General features: G+C 36.1%; 1 protein-coding gene across 3 annotated transcripts in view; it reads right to left on the minus strand.

The window, feature by feature from the left end:
• C1H8orf34 (chromosome 1 C8orf34 homolog) overlaps nucleotides 1-15,136 on the minus strand; it is a 159,244-nt gene that overhangs the window by 63,001 nt on the left and 81,107 nt on the right. For all 3 annotated transcript variants that reach the window (XM_088058172.1, XM_088058174.1, XM_005517106.2), the window contains one exon: nucleotides 13,175-13,341. In XM_088058172.1, coding sequence (XP_087914298.1) covers nucleotides 13,175-13,341 — 167 coding nt within the window. The remainder of the gene's footprint in view (nucleotides 1-13,174; nucleotides 13,342-15,136) is intronic.

Consider the following 15,136-nt stretch of genomic DNA (forward strand, 5'->3'; position numbering starts at 1 on the left):
TTTTTTTTTAAGAAATCAGTATAAAGCAAGCAAAATCTTAAGATTTGGCCAATACTTAAATAGAAGATTGCTTTATTGTCCCCTGTTGTTTTATTATTGATTTGAAAGAAAATATTGCTTATCCATCGTAACTTTCTTTTGCCTTTGGATTATTTATTTTCTTAAACACCATCATCTTAATCTCATCAAATTTGACAAAAAAATTAAATGTTTGCAAAGTCTGCTTCCATTTTAAAAAAATCTAAATAAATTAATATAAGTCCTAGCAATGTTAGAACAACATTAAATAAGTTTGAAGACAACATAAAATGAGTCAGAGGCTCCAAAGTATCCTGACCAGGCTGTGCAGTAGTAGAAAGGGACTAGATGTTTCTGCCTTTGGCTCCCACATGCTTTTCCTAGCACTAGTCTTACCTAGTTCTGTAGCTTCCTCTCACTTCCCAAGATGTGAATGCTGTAGTTTCTCTGCAGACTGCAGCAGTGAGCAGTGTGACTCTGCATCTCTATAAGATACTACTAAGACCTCATCTCTCACCTGTTCAATAACCAGGACTGTTTTGTGTGGGCCACCAAAACACCTCATTTGAATTTATTATATTCATTGAATTTTAATTAACACTGCCTTCTCACCCACGTCATGGTCTAATGCACAATCCATAGTCTCTGTCAGAGATTTTGGAGACATGAGGGTGCTGCTGATTGTCTGTAGAGATTCTATCTGCCTTCATGCATGTTTTTGTGATGCTTCCTTGCACCAAATATACCTCTATTTTATCACCTTGTACACTACCAGATAAAGTTTCCAGTTGTACCAAAAATTTATTTAATCTCAGTAAATTCATTCACTCTATTCACTTTTTTTTTAATTTTTCATTAGGATTGTTCTATCCGGAGTCCGTTGGTTAATACTAAACTTTCATCTAACCTGAAGGAACTGTTTCTTTCTTCTATTGAAATATGGGTTTCTATCACACAGCCTGGGATGCCTCCAGCTTTTGCCCAAAGGACTCATTTTTCCATCTACCTTGTCATTCTCCTATTCCACCAAAAAACTACCTCTTAGGTGTTTTTTCAGAGTTAAATGGTAAAAAATTATTACTTCTACTAACTTTTACTCATAGCATTTCACCTCCTCATTTTAACTTCCTGTTACTGCCCTCACAGCTGCTAAGCTACTTATCAACCTTTAAAGCCTGCTACCATCTTTTAAAATTACTTGCTCTGAAGAGAAAGCAAAAATTGGAAGCCATTCACTACCACTTATTTAGATCATTTCAGGCAGGCATTTCAGTCCACTTCAAAAGCTCAGGAAAGGTAAACAATGATAATGGGCTGTAATTACCTGTCTAGGTCATTTTATATTAACTTTCTATCTGTATAATTTTAACTACTTTGGTGTATCAATTTCTAAAATGTAGCATAAAAATATATTTACTTCTAAGTGCTTAACAGGACAATACCCTTCAACTCTCTCACCTGGTTTTCTTCCTAAGCAAAATCAACATTTTTTTTACCCACATGCTTCTGGAAAGAACCATGAGGCTTGACGGAATTTCAGCAATACTGAGGGCTCATACAATTCTCATCAGTAAATGAATGTCCCTTCTGGATGACTGAACTGGTAATCAGCTACTGTTTAGTTAAAAGTGCAGACTGTACTACTAATACTTTTTATCATATTTGAAACTGCCTTTTTATGTTAAGTAATACAGATGTGAGAGGAATAAGGAAATGCAGCAATCATTCATCATGTTTGCATGACAGATATAATTCTTATACAGGTTATCTAAACAATCTAATATTTTAAACCCCTCTGCATGTCTTCTAATCACACATCATCCTATTTCATTAGCTATCTTACTTTCCCTCTGAAGCCTAGATATAATCACTTTGTCTCAGTCTGTGTGTTTTGTTTGGTAAAACATTTATTTGCACAGTAGTTTACTCAGATATAGATCAACATTAAGTTTCTAATTATCTCATTTTGAGTACATTACAGAGTACAGCAAAATTACATGTCATGACTGTCTCTACACTGGCAATGCACTGAATCGTTCAGGCTCAGAGGGGCCTCAGGATGTCTAGGGCTCCCTGTCCTGCTCAAAGTAGCATCATCCAAGATGCTTAGGGTTTTACCCAACTGCATCTTGAAAACAAGGTTAGAGACTCCACAACCTCCCTGGGCAATCTGTTTCAGCAGTTCAATATCCATACACTGATTTTTTTCCCCTTTATATTTAATCAGAATTTTGCCTGTATCAATTTCTGCCCAGTGTCACTCACTCTCCAGCTGTGCACCTCAGTGTGGCTCCTCTCAGCTTCAACCCATAGATAGGATTCCTTTCTAAATACTAGACAGTCTTAAGAGGGATGTCTCCTGCTTCTAGCTGCTAGCGTTGCTGCAGGATAACTTACTCAATCTCTTTGCTATCACAACTTATAGCCTGTACTTAATTTTTTTCTTTTTTTGGTCTTAAAGTATTGTACGAAAAAACAAGCTGTAAGAACAAGTGAATGTGAAAGGCATGGAAAAAGCAGCACCTCTTCTTCTTTACTATCTGCCTATCTCAAAACTGTAATACCCCATCACATCAAAGTGCATAGATCTGCTGCAGAAGTTGAAGCTTCAGGAAACATGAACTTCCCATTTGACCCACATTTCTGTTCATGAGGTTCTACCATTAAAAAAAAAAAATAAAATTAAAGTCTCAAGGAAAAAGAAAGATAAGGCTCTATTTTTCTATTTCTCCTCCTAACTGTACTATCACTTCTTTAAATCACTTCCTCGTATTTCATTATTTTACTCTTAGTAGACTATGTTACACATACATGAGATATCAGATGTTCATTGTTATTTCTGCTGGGAATTCTAGTTATTCTGAAATATCCCACTTCTGAAGAAGAATGTGTTACTAAAGCTGCAATATTATTCTCCCACCCTGTTACAGTATGTGTCAACTCCAATTTAATTTTGTTAGGTTTCACACTAAAAAATGGCAGTTTTACAGTCTGAAAAAAGGTCTTACAATCCAATTACTTCTCAATAAAATCATACACCTAATTTTCAGTGTCTCTCATACTTACAAATCCACATGGCAAATCTGTGAATCTAAGCCCAAATAATTAACTACACATTAACAACTAAGTGATCAGTTTTCTGTATTTACTAACAATGGTAGTGTCCAGTATAACATAGACATTTCAGTCTGATTTCCAAAGTAATAAACTCACAATCAGCACTCCCTAATTACCTCCTGCAATTTGGAAACTTGTCAGAGTTTGTTAGTATCTTTTGAATAGTCCTTCTATTAATTCTGCATCAATAAACCATAGTGACAATTGTGAATTATACCAGTTGCTAAACTGGATGTCAAGTCTCAGCACATGCTAGCCTTACAAGCCAAAATTAAAAGACTTTTAGTAACCAGTTGTATATAAAATGTACTGAGTACATAGCAATCAATACTACATTCCACACCAAAAGACATTTTTTTTGAGAGGAGAGACAAATGACAGCAATTAGATACCTGACTTCTCATTACTATGATGGCATGCATTAAATCCTACCCACAGCCTCATTCTAGCACTACCAGACTTGGGACCAGCTCCATTACATACTCTGCCAGAAACTGAAACAAATTTAACTGACCTACTGAGACACAGAAAGATGTAGAAAACAGTAAAGTCCGAAGAAGTGACTCTTTCTACTGCCACTGAGTGTTCTGAGCTGCTTGGGCCTTGCACTATTTTGAGTACAGCTATGTATTTGAACCACACATTTAGCTTTCATGATTTAGCTTTCACTTTTAAGTAAGAAATTGAAACATATTGAGCCTTTTCAGGGTTTGTCACCTAAATGCTGACTCTTATCTTTAAGACTAGGACACAGTTCTGTGATTCTCAATTTCTGTAACAAGTTGAGGATATTATTTCTCAAAATAATCTTTTGTTCCCTTCCAGAATCTATTCATACATGGTAGCTGTAGTTCTCATATAAGTGATACCTATCTACATTGACATGTAACATTAATACACCTTCTCCTCTCTTTCTCCTTTTCTTTAACGGCAGAGGAAGGAACATCATGAGCCCTCAGTTTAATATATAACTTTTTAGTTTCTCCCAAAATTCTCCTAAAAGAGTCACTGTGCTCCACATAAGAAGCATATAAGCTCATGTCTTGACAAGTGCCAACATAGTTCCACTAAATCATGTGAAATTAAGCTTCTAATGTTAGGAAGAAGCAAAAATTATAGGTTTTGATTATGAATGCTTTCTGGTGATCATTTTGCACGGCATACATTATCAGTTCTGGAGGTAGACTAAATAATTTCAAATCTAACTCTTAACAGAAGCCATTAATATAAAATAACATCAGCAGAGAAGCAGTAATCAAAATATACTTTAATATACTAGTTAGGAATAAACCACAAATAACCTATGTCTCAAACACATTTGGAGTGCCAAACTCAACGACCAAAACCAAATAAAATAGAAAACAAAAAGCAAATACAGTATAGAATATTGGGAAACAATACATGATAATACTTACATAAGTAGACAACATATTCATAGTATTTCAACAGAACTGTCTTCCTTTTGGGTGCATCAGATTCAACAAATAGTCTTTTTCAGAAATTTCATATACTTTCCCCCAACTGTACCAGAATGCAAGACATCTATATTCATTCAGAAATGTAAATAAATCCCTGTTTTCTGCAAATGGCATTAAATTACAGTTTCAACAATTGTAAAGGCTTCATCAAGTAATTAATGCATCAGAAAAACCTAATATGAATTGTTGAAAAAGGTGCTGTGGCGTTCTGCAGCACATGGCAATGGAAGCAGTTTTTCTACATTGATTTCCGACACCTTCCTCTCAATAAATTCTAGTTTAGAAAGATGGACAAAAAAGCACATTTTAAAGTATTTATTTCATTCATAGTTTTGGCTTGCTTCATTTTGTTTCAATTCATACTTTGTGTTGTTACATATGCCAAATTTTGTCCATTATTATAAACTGCACTATGATTCAGGTTGCAAAACCTAAGAAATACTCTTGCAAAAAAAATTTATTTGGGTTTTTCTCTTTTTTTTTTGAATTTATGTGTGATTATATATACATATACATATATATATATATACACACACATATAAAAGTAGGTCTCTATGGCCAACCATTAAAACACTGCTAAATTTGTACTTCACTGAATTTTCTTGCTGGCAGTAATTATCTTATTCTAACCAAATTATCTGTATGTAAAATAAAGGACAATTATTCACAGAAGTTGATACTTTAGCAATTCAGAAAAACATGACACTAATTAGCCACATCTTAACAAGAAAAACATATTTAAGCTCTGCTGTGTTTGGATATAATTTCTTGCCTTCACACCCTTGTCTCCCAATATAAATTAAATTCACAAATGTCTCTTTGAATAAACCCTCTCCTTATCTATTACTTGGATGAACAATCCTCCTTCGATGAAGCAGTTCAAACACTAGCTTTATGGGGTTGAGATACCCAAAATCCAGTAATCATAGTAACTCTCTCTCTGCTGACGCCTCCCTGAATTGTCTGGAAAACTCAATCCTGCTCTCCCAGCACAAAAACAGTGATTTCAAATGTCTTTAACTGAATAGTAAAGAACCCTCACCAGAGCTCAAAGGGTTCCCCTGGTCTCTGAATCTCCAAGTGAAGAAATCCTGTGATTTCTTACTAAATTACAAGTTTGACTGTTGTAACTGATTTTTTTCTTGCTTTCTTTCCCTGCATGCCCCAGAAAAGAGAATGCAATTGCTCAGGAGCTGGCAGCAGTTTAGCACACAGACTAGTCAATCAAGCAGGACAGATCTCCCCACACAGCTTGTGGACTCCAACATTCACACCTTGAGCTTCAGTGTAAGCTAAAGAATATGTGTTGAGTATATGAGGATGCAAGTGCCAATTGCTAATACTGGAGAGTCAGCACCCTGACTAAAACAGATCTAGGCACAAAAGTAATTACATCCATTGCTGGATTTCCTTAGATATATTGCCACAGAATGATTTCCCCTAATGCCTAAACTAACCTGAGTGTCCTAAAGAAGTACAAAGTAGTTTGGACATCAATTTTTCCAGCATCCCAATTTTATGGATGATACAAGACCAGGGCAAGTACATAAAGATACCATATCAATATGCAAATGTGAGAAGTTAGTAAATGTGTCACACATCTACAAGACCAGCCAGAAGGATCTGGTGAAGTACAGATCTGTTAGCCTGATCTTGGTGCCAGGGAAGGTCATGGAGCAGATCATCTCGAGTGCCACCACAAAGCACATGAAGGAAAACCTCAAGTCCATGGGGATCAGGCTCACCCAGTATGTTTTTATGAACAACAGTGTGTGCTTGACCAACATGATGTCCTTCCACAACAAGGTGACCTTGTTACTTACTAAACAACAGAAATTATGTGGATGGTCAATGTCACCCTGGACTTCAGTAGCTGACACCATTTCCTTAGTATTCTCCTGAAGAAACTGTCTGCTCACAGTTTGGGTAAGTGCACTTGTTCATTGAATAAAAAACTGGCTGAATGACTGGGCCAGAGAAAGGTGGAGAATGGAGTTACAACCAGCTGGTGGCTAGTCATCAGTGGTGCTTCCCAGGGCTCAATACTGGGGCCAGCTCTGTTTAATACCTTTAGCAATAATCTGGATGAAGGGATCAAGAGCACCCTCAGTCAGTTTGCAGATGACACCAAATTGGGCAGGAATGTTGTTCTGCCAAAGGAAGGCTCCGCAGAGGGATCTGGACAGACTGGATTGATGGCCCAAGGCCAGTGGTATTGGAGTTCAACAAAGCAAAGGACTGGGTGCTGCTTTGCAGTCAAAACCACCCCACTCAATGCTACAAGCTGGGGCAGTGTGGCTGGAAAGTTGCCCAGTGAAAAAGGGCCTGGGAGTTATGTTTGATAGACTGAACATGAAACAGCCGTGTGCCCAAGAAGGCTAATGGCATGCTGGCTTGGATCAAGAATAGCACAGTTGGAAAGAGCAGGGCAGTGATGCTCCCTCTGCACTCAGCACTAGTGAGGCCAACTTCATATCCTGTGTTCAGTGTACGACCCCTCACTAAAATAAAGACATTAAGGTGCTGGAACATATCCAGAAAAGGGCATGTGAAGAGTCTGGTGCATAAGTCTAATGAGGAGTAGCTGAGGGAGATGGAGTTGTTTAGCCTGGAGAAAAGGAGGCTCAGGGTGACCTGATCACTGGTACAACTCTCTGAAAGGATGCTGTGGCCAGGTGGGGGTTAGGCTTTTCTGCCACATAGCAAGTGACAGGACAACGATCCAAGTCATGCCAGGTGATGTTTAAATTGGATATTAAGAAAAATTTCTTCATGAAAGGTTTGTCAAGCATTGAAACAAGATGCCCAGGGAAGTGGCTGAGATGTGTAGATGTGGTGCATAGGACACGGTTTAGTAGTGGACTTTCTCCACTGTTGTTTAGGTAGAGGTTTAAGATAAACTTTGGTTTATTTTATAAATAATAATAATATATAATATATAATATAAATATTAATATATATAATATATAATATATAATAAATAATATATAATATAAATTATAAATTAATTATACTTTAGGCTTCTGTACATCATTAAATTCAGTACACATCTATTCCTTGATAATTAATCATTCCTTTGAAGCTTTTTTATTAGCTCATGTAACTCATTTCAACTCAAGAGAAGCTAGTATCTCTAGCTATAATTTGTTTTCTTTCTCTGCTTTCCCTATAGTAATATGAAGCACAATCAACCTCATTTTCAATCCATTTTATGCTTATCTGACCAGCAGTTGCAACAAGTGTTGCAATATGTGACTAATTAGTTTAATAATTTATTCTAACATTACAAACACAGTCTTAACCAAGCCATAGAACTTGGCTTACTGCAAGTTATTATGAGTAAAAATTCTCTTTAAACATCAAATACCTCTAGTATCAAGCACAGTAAAATGCAAAAGCAGGATTCTATTAGGACTTTAAACACAAAACCCCTCTTCTCTGACTAGCAAGGTAAAGCTTTGCCTGTTCTCAGATCAACAAAGATATTCCCACAGATGTTTCTGTCTCTTAGCAAAGGGCCACAAAATGAAGTGAAATCAATGAACTCCATGAATGACATTAAACAGACCAGTACATTTCTCTTGCTCAGTGACTTTATATATTTCCAGATAAAAAAGTCTGAATATGGTATTTGCTGAACTTTTATCTCAGAAAGATATTTAAACCCACACCTCATGGAGCCTGAGTGCTTTTCTAGAGGACATCTGTTAAACACACGCCAGTGCACTGTATCTGCCACTGAAAACTTTGCAGTGTACAGCACAGTCAGCCTCTACATGCAGAGAAGGCCTCCTGTCTCCCAGAGGTGTCATTTTCTGTGCATTCCCTACACAGCACATGCCCATTGGTAGTTCTGCTGATTTTCCAATAGTTTCCAAAAACAGAAGACTCAGTGAAAGGGAACATTAGGGGCAATTCATATGTCTTTCTCCCACACTATCATTCTACTTAAATCACAACAAAACCAGCTACAAGCCAGAAAACTGTTCTGAAGGTGAACTACAATTCAGATTATCTTTCCTAGGGCTTTGTGGTCTCTTTCCTGAAAAATTATGTATTCTAGTCACATAATGGAGAAAGTTTTGTTCATCTGTGAAAGTGAACAAAAAGGAACAACCTTTTGCTAGTATTAGTATAATTTATCATGCCTAAGAGTCAGTTTCCTGCATGGTGTCAAAAACTATCAGGAACCAAGGAAATCAGGAACGTCTGTTAAACCAAAGGAAATGTACTGAAAACACTGCAGATTGAACACCCTATCATTAGGGGCTCAGAGGCTCAATAGAAAAGCAATATAGATATTTAAGGGGTAGACTACCAGACACTGAGCTACAGCCTCATCCTTCAGGCAAATGCAATCTCCACAATATTCTATTTATCTCCTTGTGTTATAAAATGTAAATATATCTATCACCAGACAACATTTCAAGGGTGTTAAAATGATTAAATATTTAACATTTGAAAGCTCTTATAGAAAAAAGAAATTCTAAATATTAGAAGAAGAGTTATTAAAGCAAAGAGAACACATCAGGTATCTTCTAAAGCAATCATCAAAAAGTTTATTACTAATTGAAGTGCATTTCTATCTTCAGCGATTCTGGTTTATTACTGTATAGAAGGAATTACACATAATAAACATGAAGCAATCAATCACTGAACTTTCACTTAAGACTTATAGATTATGGAAAAAAAAGCATTTTTGTGAAACCGGCTCCAAAGAAAAGAAGAGATGGTTTTACAAGTCCTGATGCTCCAAACTCTAAATATAAGATTCTTTGTATTGAAATCAGTGAGGCTCTTCAGAATCATACAGACTGGTATATGCATCAATTGCAGGAAATCAGCTTCAGTTATCACCACCTTTCACTTCAACCATAGTTGTGTCAGTGAGCTTAATGGGTACCTTTTGCAGTGGTGCTACAGAGTTAACTACTGCATAGGATCTGTTAACACATCGTAACACTTGTAGTACTGTGAACATACAGGAAGATTGTGCAAAACCAAGAAATTGCTACTTGAGCATTATGACTCAATATCTTGGAATCACAGAATCATTTAGGCTGGGAAAGACCATTAAGATAATCAAGTTCAACCATTGCCCTACCACTGCCAAGTCCACCACTAAACCTTGAGTGCCACATCTACACATCTTTTAAATCCCTCCAGGGCTGGTGACAGTCATTTCCTTGGGCAGCCTGTTGAAATACTTGACAAACTTTTCCATGAAGAAACATTTCCTAATATTTAACCTAAATCTCCGCTGGCATGACTTGTGGCCTTGTCCTATCACTTGTTACATGGGAGAAGACAGAAAACTCCACATGGCCTCCTTTCAGAAAGTTAGAGAGTGCAATAAGGTCTCTGAGCCTCCTTTTCTCCAGGCTAAACAACCCTTGTCCCCTGAGCTGCTCCTCACAGGACTTGTTCTCTATACCATTATGGTGTAAAACACAGAATGTCTTTCTCATCTTCCTTACTTGCAAAAACTTTAAGAATGTATATCTAAGTCCAAGTATGCTACAAAAATCCTTTTACTATGTGTATGTTTATGCACAGCAATACACTTAATAATACTCTGACGCTTTGTCAAAGAATTGATTCTTTCAAAACCAAACGAGTCATGCTTTGGTGACTGTATAATCACTATTCACAGCAATTTCAGGGAAAATAACATTTCAGTCCTCTCCAATGTAAATCAGTGAGATATCAGTGAGGGAATAACATCCTTTCAAAGTCTCAGTGGACTTCAGCCAAATGTGAGAGCTTAAGCCCAAATGTCATAGAACTCCAAAATGGCTGCAGAATTTCTCAAAGAACTATGTCAGCTCCTGGTTAGATTTACAAAACACAATACTTGGCATTAGGATGTGTAAAAAACAGTCCCTTGATATAATTTTGTCCCAAACATCAACTGCACGACCCTTTAACATTTACAAACACATGTGAATTAACAGTTACAGTTCTCAGCTTTTTCAAGTCAAGAAGATCCTTTCCACTATGTTATCTGTCACTAATCTATTTCAGCCACCTGCCAAACTGAACACACTTAAAAAGTCAGCATGGGAACAGCCCTCCTATGCATCTTATCTTACATATAAAAAGTGGTAACTAAAATCAGAATATAGCCCTGTAACATTCTTTTTCTTCTTTGCACATACATTTATTTTTAAATGGATAACAATGTAATAGTTTCTTTTATTCAGCATATGAAAGAATTCTAGCTAAAACCTTCATTGACTCACCTAGGAGATGGAGGTTGTTTTAGAGAAAATATGCAAAAAGTCAGCTTCATGCTTTTAGTATCTAAATAAATCAACCAAACTCTGGAAAAGGTTCACTTGACACACCTAAAGATGGATGTTTGTATTCTGCATTTTACATATAGTGTACGCTTTAAATTATCTGCTATGAATAGTAGAACTGTTTTCCCAGAATCCTGACTTAGGAGCATGAAATTTTGTAATTTTTTAAGAAAGAGCTGAATAAACAAATAATACTGAACTCTGGAGAGAATGAATCAAAGAGTTATACACAACAATGCTATGCAATTCAGTGATGGCAGAAAGCCATGATTTGAAATTAGTTATACTGCATATAAGTTGTGTAAAAAGCATCAAAGTAGCTAATGGATTAATGTGGTACATAAAAAAATCACAGTATCAAACAGTTACTGACCTGGAAAATATAGCAATGAAAAATACCTATATTTGCTCTTAGAAACTAAATTCTTTATGTTACCTTCAAAGGAAAACTAAAACATCCTTCCCATGTAACACAGCCTCAAATTTTGAGCAGTTCTGGAGAATGTAGCCTAACCACTATATCAAATATAACACACATACTGTCAGGAAATTACAAAATGAGAATTAAAATAAAAGCCAGTTTCTCAGAAGCACAGCACTTTAAATACTAAGATGTGCATACTGAACATTCTCTCAGTGGTTGTTACTATAACATGGTAATATTATAACCACTATAAGCATGGCTTCTCCTCAAATATGTCTGAATTTTGCCTCAGAATCTCACATGAATTTATATAAAACCCTACCCAAACTGTAGGTCCTGTTTGTCAACTTAGTTTTAAGTTGATTTTGTATATAAACTTAGACAGTTTTGATGAACTGCAGGATAGAAAAATATTCCAGGTTTTGTATGGCACAAAACTAGAATGAATTCTTACAATCAAGTACTCATGAAAAAAACTGCAAAACACTAGTTTGTACATAGATAATTTTCTACCCAAATGTCAAGACACTAGAAAATTCCTTTATACAGTCTTCTTGGTTCCAAATACTTTCAGGGATTCAAGTGTCTGGAAGAAAAGACCAGTACATCTATTTGATATATTTTGCTCACTATCTGCGCAGAAATTAACAAAAAATCTATCCTGTATGACATAAACAATGAGTGATCCAGGCCATTCTCTTATTTCTTGTAAAAAAAAAAAATATGCATGCATCAAATTTAAAACTACTGGAAAAGAAAAGGAAATTTTTTATTAATTCACAATAAATTAAGCAAGTTTTTCAGGTTTTTTTACCATGTGCATGGTCAAGCACTGGAACAGGCTGCCCAGAGATGCTGTAGAATCTCCATCTTTGGAGAGAGTGAAAGTCAAAATCCACTCAGAAGAACCTGCTATGGCTGATTTTTTTGAGCAAAAGGTTGGACTAGACACCTCCAGCAGTCCCCTCCAACCTCAACTATTCTGTGTTTCTTACTATAGTAAGGATGCAACAAAAATACAGAAAGCAAAAATAGCAGCATGTGTTTTACTGATTTTAAGATTAAGCTCCAACTTGAAAAAAAAATCATGCCATAATTCATAAATTCAGAAGGCTTAGTTATTCTGAGATTGTGAGTTTCCCATGCTTTGATCAACTATTAAGTTTAATAGAACAGAAATCGTGAACAAATATTGAAATCCATGGCTGCCTTTTAAGCATCATACACTGAACTCTGAAAAATAGCAGAAAAGGAATTATTAAGTACAATTAGAACTATTATTAATTAAATACAATCAGTAATTCCAGGAAAGGGAGCCAGAAGCAAGCATCAAGTCTTCTAGAGCGCAATTTAAGATTTAAGATACAATACAGTCTAGTGGAAAATTACAATCAAATCCTCTGAAGAGGTTACAAATTCACATTACATAAGCTTTGTGTAGCTAGTAAGTAAAAAAAATCTATTGAAGTTAAAACTGTGATACAGCTAACAAAAAGAGGAACCAGATGAAAGACAGCGAAGCTGATTCTATTCCTTGTACAGAAATACATTCTGCAAGTAGACCCTGGGAGGGATTTATGTAGGAAACCAAATTAATTACTTTAAGCACCTGAGGCGTTTGATTTCATGGAATTTGGATGCAGCTGGGAGTTTATTCACACATATTTATGGTCTTCCTTACATTTCTCCTGAAATTTTCATGTTAAGCCCTACTGAAACTTCACACAGCTGCTGAATACTTTAGCTTCAAACATAGGCAGCAGTTTCTGACTAATCTCTGTTTGATTTTTTATAATAAAAAAATTCAGAAAATACATATAATTTTTTGCAGTTACCCAGTAGTTCCATTGCATCGTCTTCATTGTCAATGTCTTCTTCGGTTACAGATGGAGCTGTACTTTGAGCAGAATCAAAGGAGTCCTGAGAAAGCATGGCAGCCAGCAGTTTCTTATGTTGCTGCTGTTGATGTTTCAATCCTTTGGTCTTTGGCTCCATTTTTAAGCTGTGAGGGAGGAAAGCACAACTTTCTCTTACTGGTGCTCTCTTCAAAATGCATCACTCATTCCCAGACCACTGGATGTCCTAAGACATTTTGTGTTTTCAGTTTCTAAAGTTTTGATTAAATTTGGCAAATTTCCCATTGCCTTTACGTGCACTAATCAAGTCTAAGTAAGCTACATGTACAGAACAATATGTCAATTAGTAATCAGTAAGGCATTGATACATAGCAAAAAGTTGACAACAAAGACCTGCTCCCTTGAGTGGTTTTGATACCATTACCCCACAGGATTAAGGGGATTAATTGTTATATTTATAACAATTTTCCTGATTTGTAGAGTTGTGTTTCTGACCTAAACACCAGAGAACTGGAATTGCACAGATGTTAGAAAGGCCTAAGGCAGGACTTGCTACAGTTTGCCATTTCTGATTCCTTACTGTATCAACATAAAACAGTCAGAAGTTTGGTGCCCCACATGAGCATACCACCACCACCTCAGTCCTTACTGTCCTTACAGTCTGTTGCAGGAAGGCAGAATTGTTGCAAATATATGATTTTTAGTGTAATCAACAATTGTTCATTTCTCCAGCAAAGATAAACACTAACAAGATAAAGTGCACCTTGGAGATGAAGAACAGGTTTTGAGTTTAGGACATCAGGTTATGGATGGGGCCTCTGCAAGCTCAAATTCATTTCACACTCTAAGAGAAAGGAGTATCATAATAAAAACCACTCAAATTCCCCATTCTGCACATACATTATCCCTGGAGGATGACTTCCAAGAGCCTTGCATCTTCTCAGAATCCCTCCAAGATATTTTTCATATAGAAAAGTGTTAACAGTGACTTGGAAATGAGTTTAATCATATTTTCACGGAGTTCAAATTTCTGAAAGATGAGCTCGGTACCAGCAGGATTGCCATCAGCACTTTCCTATGGTTTCTTATCATTAATACCTTGCCTTTCTTCCTTACAGCAGCAACAGACAGCAAAGCCAGTGACAAACACAACCTTTCCTCTGTAGCAACCCAGAACATAAAGGACAAAAAGGTGACCCTTCGTCCATTTGAAAAGACATCACTAATACAGCGATCTCAGACTGACTACATTGACTTTCCCAGCCAAAGCAATAATGACACCTGTCCTTTCAGTTGCTCTTTTTTTCCCCTTTTTTTGAGTTACTGGGCTGGGCTTTCAAATACGACATGTCTGCTTCTGTTGTGCATCATCACAGGAATGCATGTTTTTAGGGAGGAAATTGTGGTTCTGTCACACCACACCAATGGCATTTACTCTACCAATGTCAATGTCTAATCCTTTGGACATTTATATAGTGTTTCATATACGTACCTTTTCCTTATGTTTAGTGACAGGTAAAACTAAACATACAACCTGGAAATAATGGAACAATTACAGTTTTGACTTTCCAATTCTTATATTTTAACTATTATAATTATTTCTAAGAGTTTGCTGACTTATCCCATAAATCCTGATAAACAGTGATCAATAACCTATCACTTTTTTATTAGAAGTGTTGCTAAATAAAATTTACCAATATAAAACTTGAAACATTGAAGTGGATTTTTCAAACTGCTCTCTCTTTCATTTGCTAAAATGAAACTTACGTTTACAAAATGTAACAACTATTTAAGGCTACATTAACTATGAAATAGATTAATGAAATATAGATGACATACCAAATTTCTTTACAACTGATAATGTCACTCTTTTGAGAGCAAAACATACTGTTCCCATTATTTTTAGATGTACTAGTTATTTGCTACATTAAAACTAAGTTA

Source organism: Pseudopodoces humilis, chromosome 1 (assembly GCF_049639895.1).
Source record: "Pseudopodoces humilis isolate 2021_Gansu_Grassland_sample_001 chromosome 1, ASM4963989v1, whole genome shotgun sequence".
NCBI classification, from domain to species: domain Eukaryota; kingdom Metazoa; phylum Chordata; class Aves; order Passeriformes; family Paridae; genus Pseudopodoces; species Pseudopodoces humilis.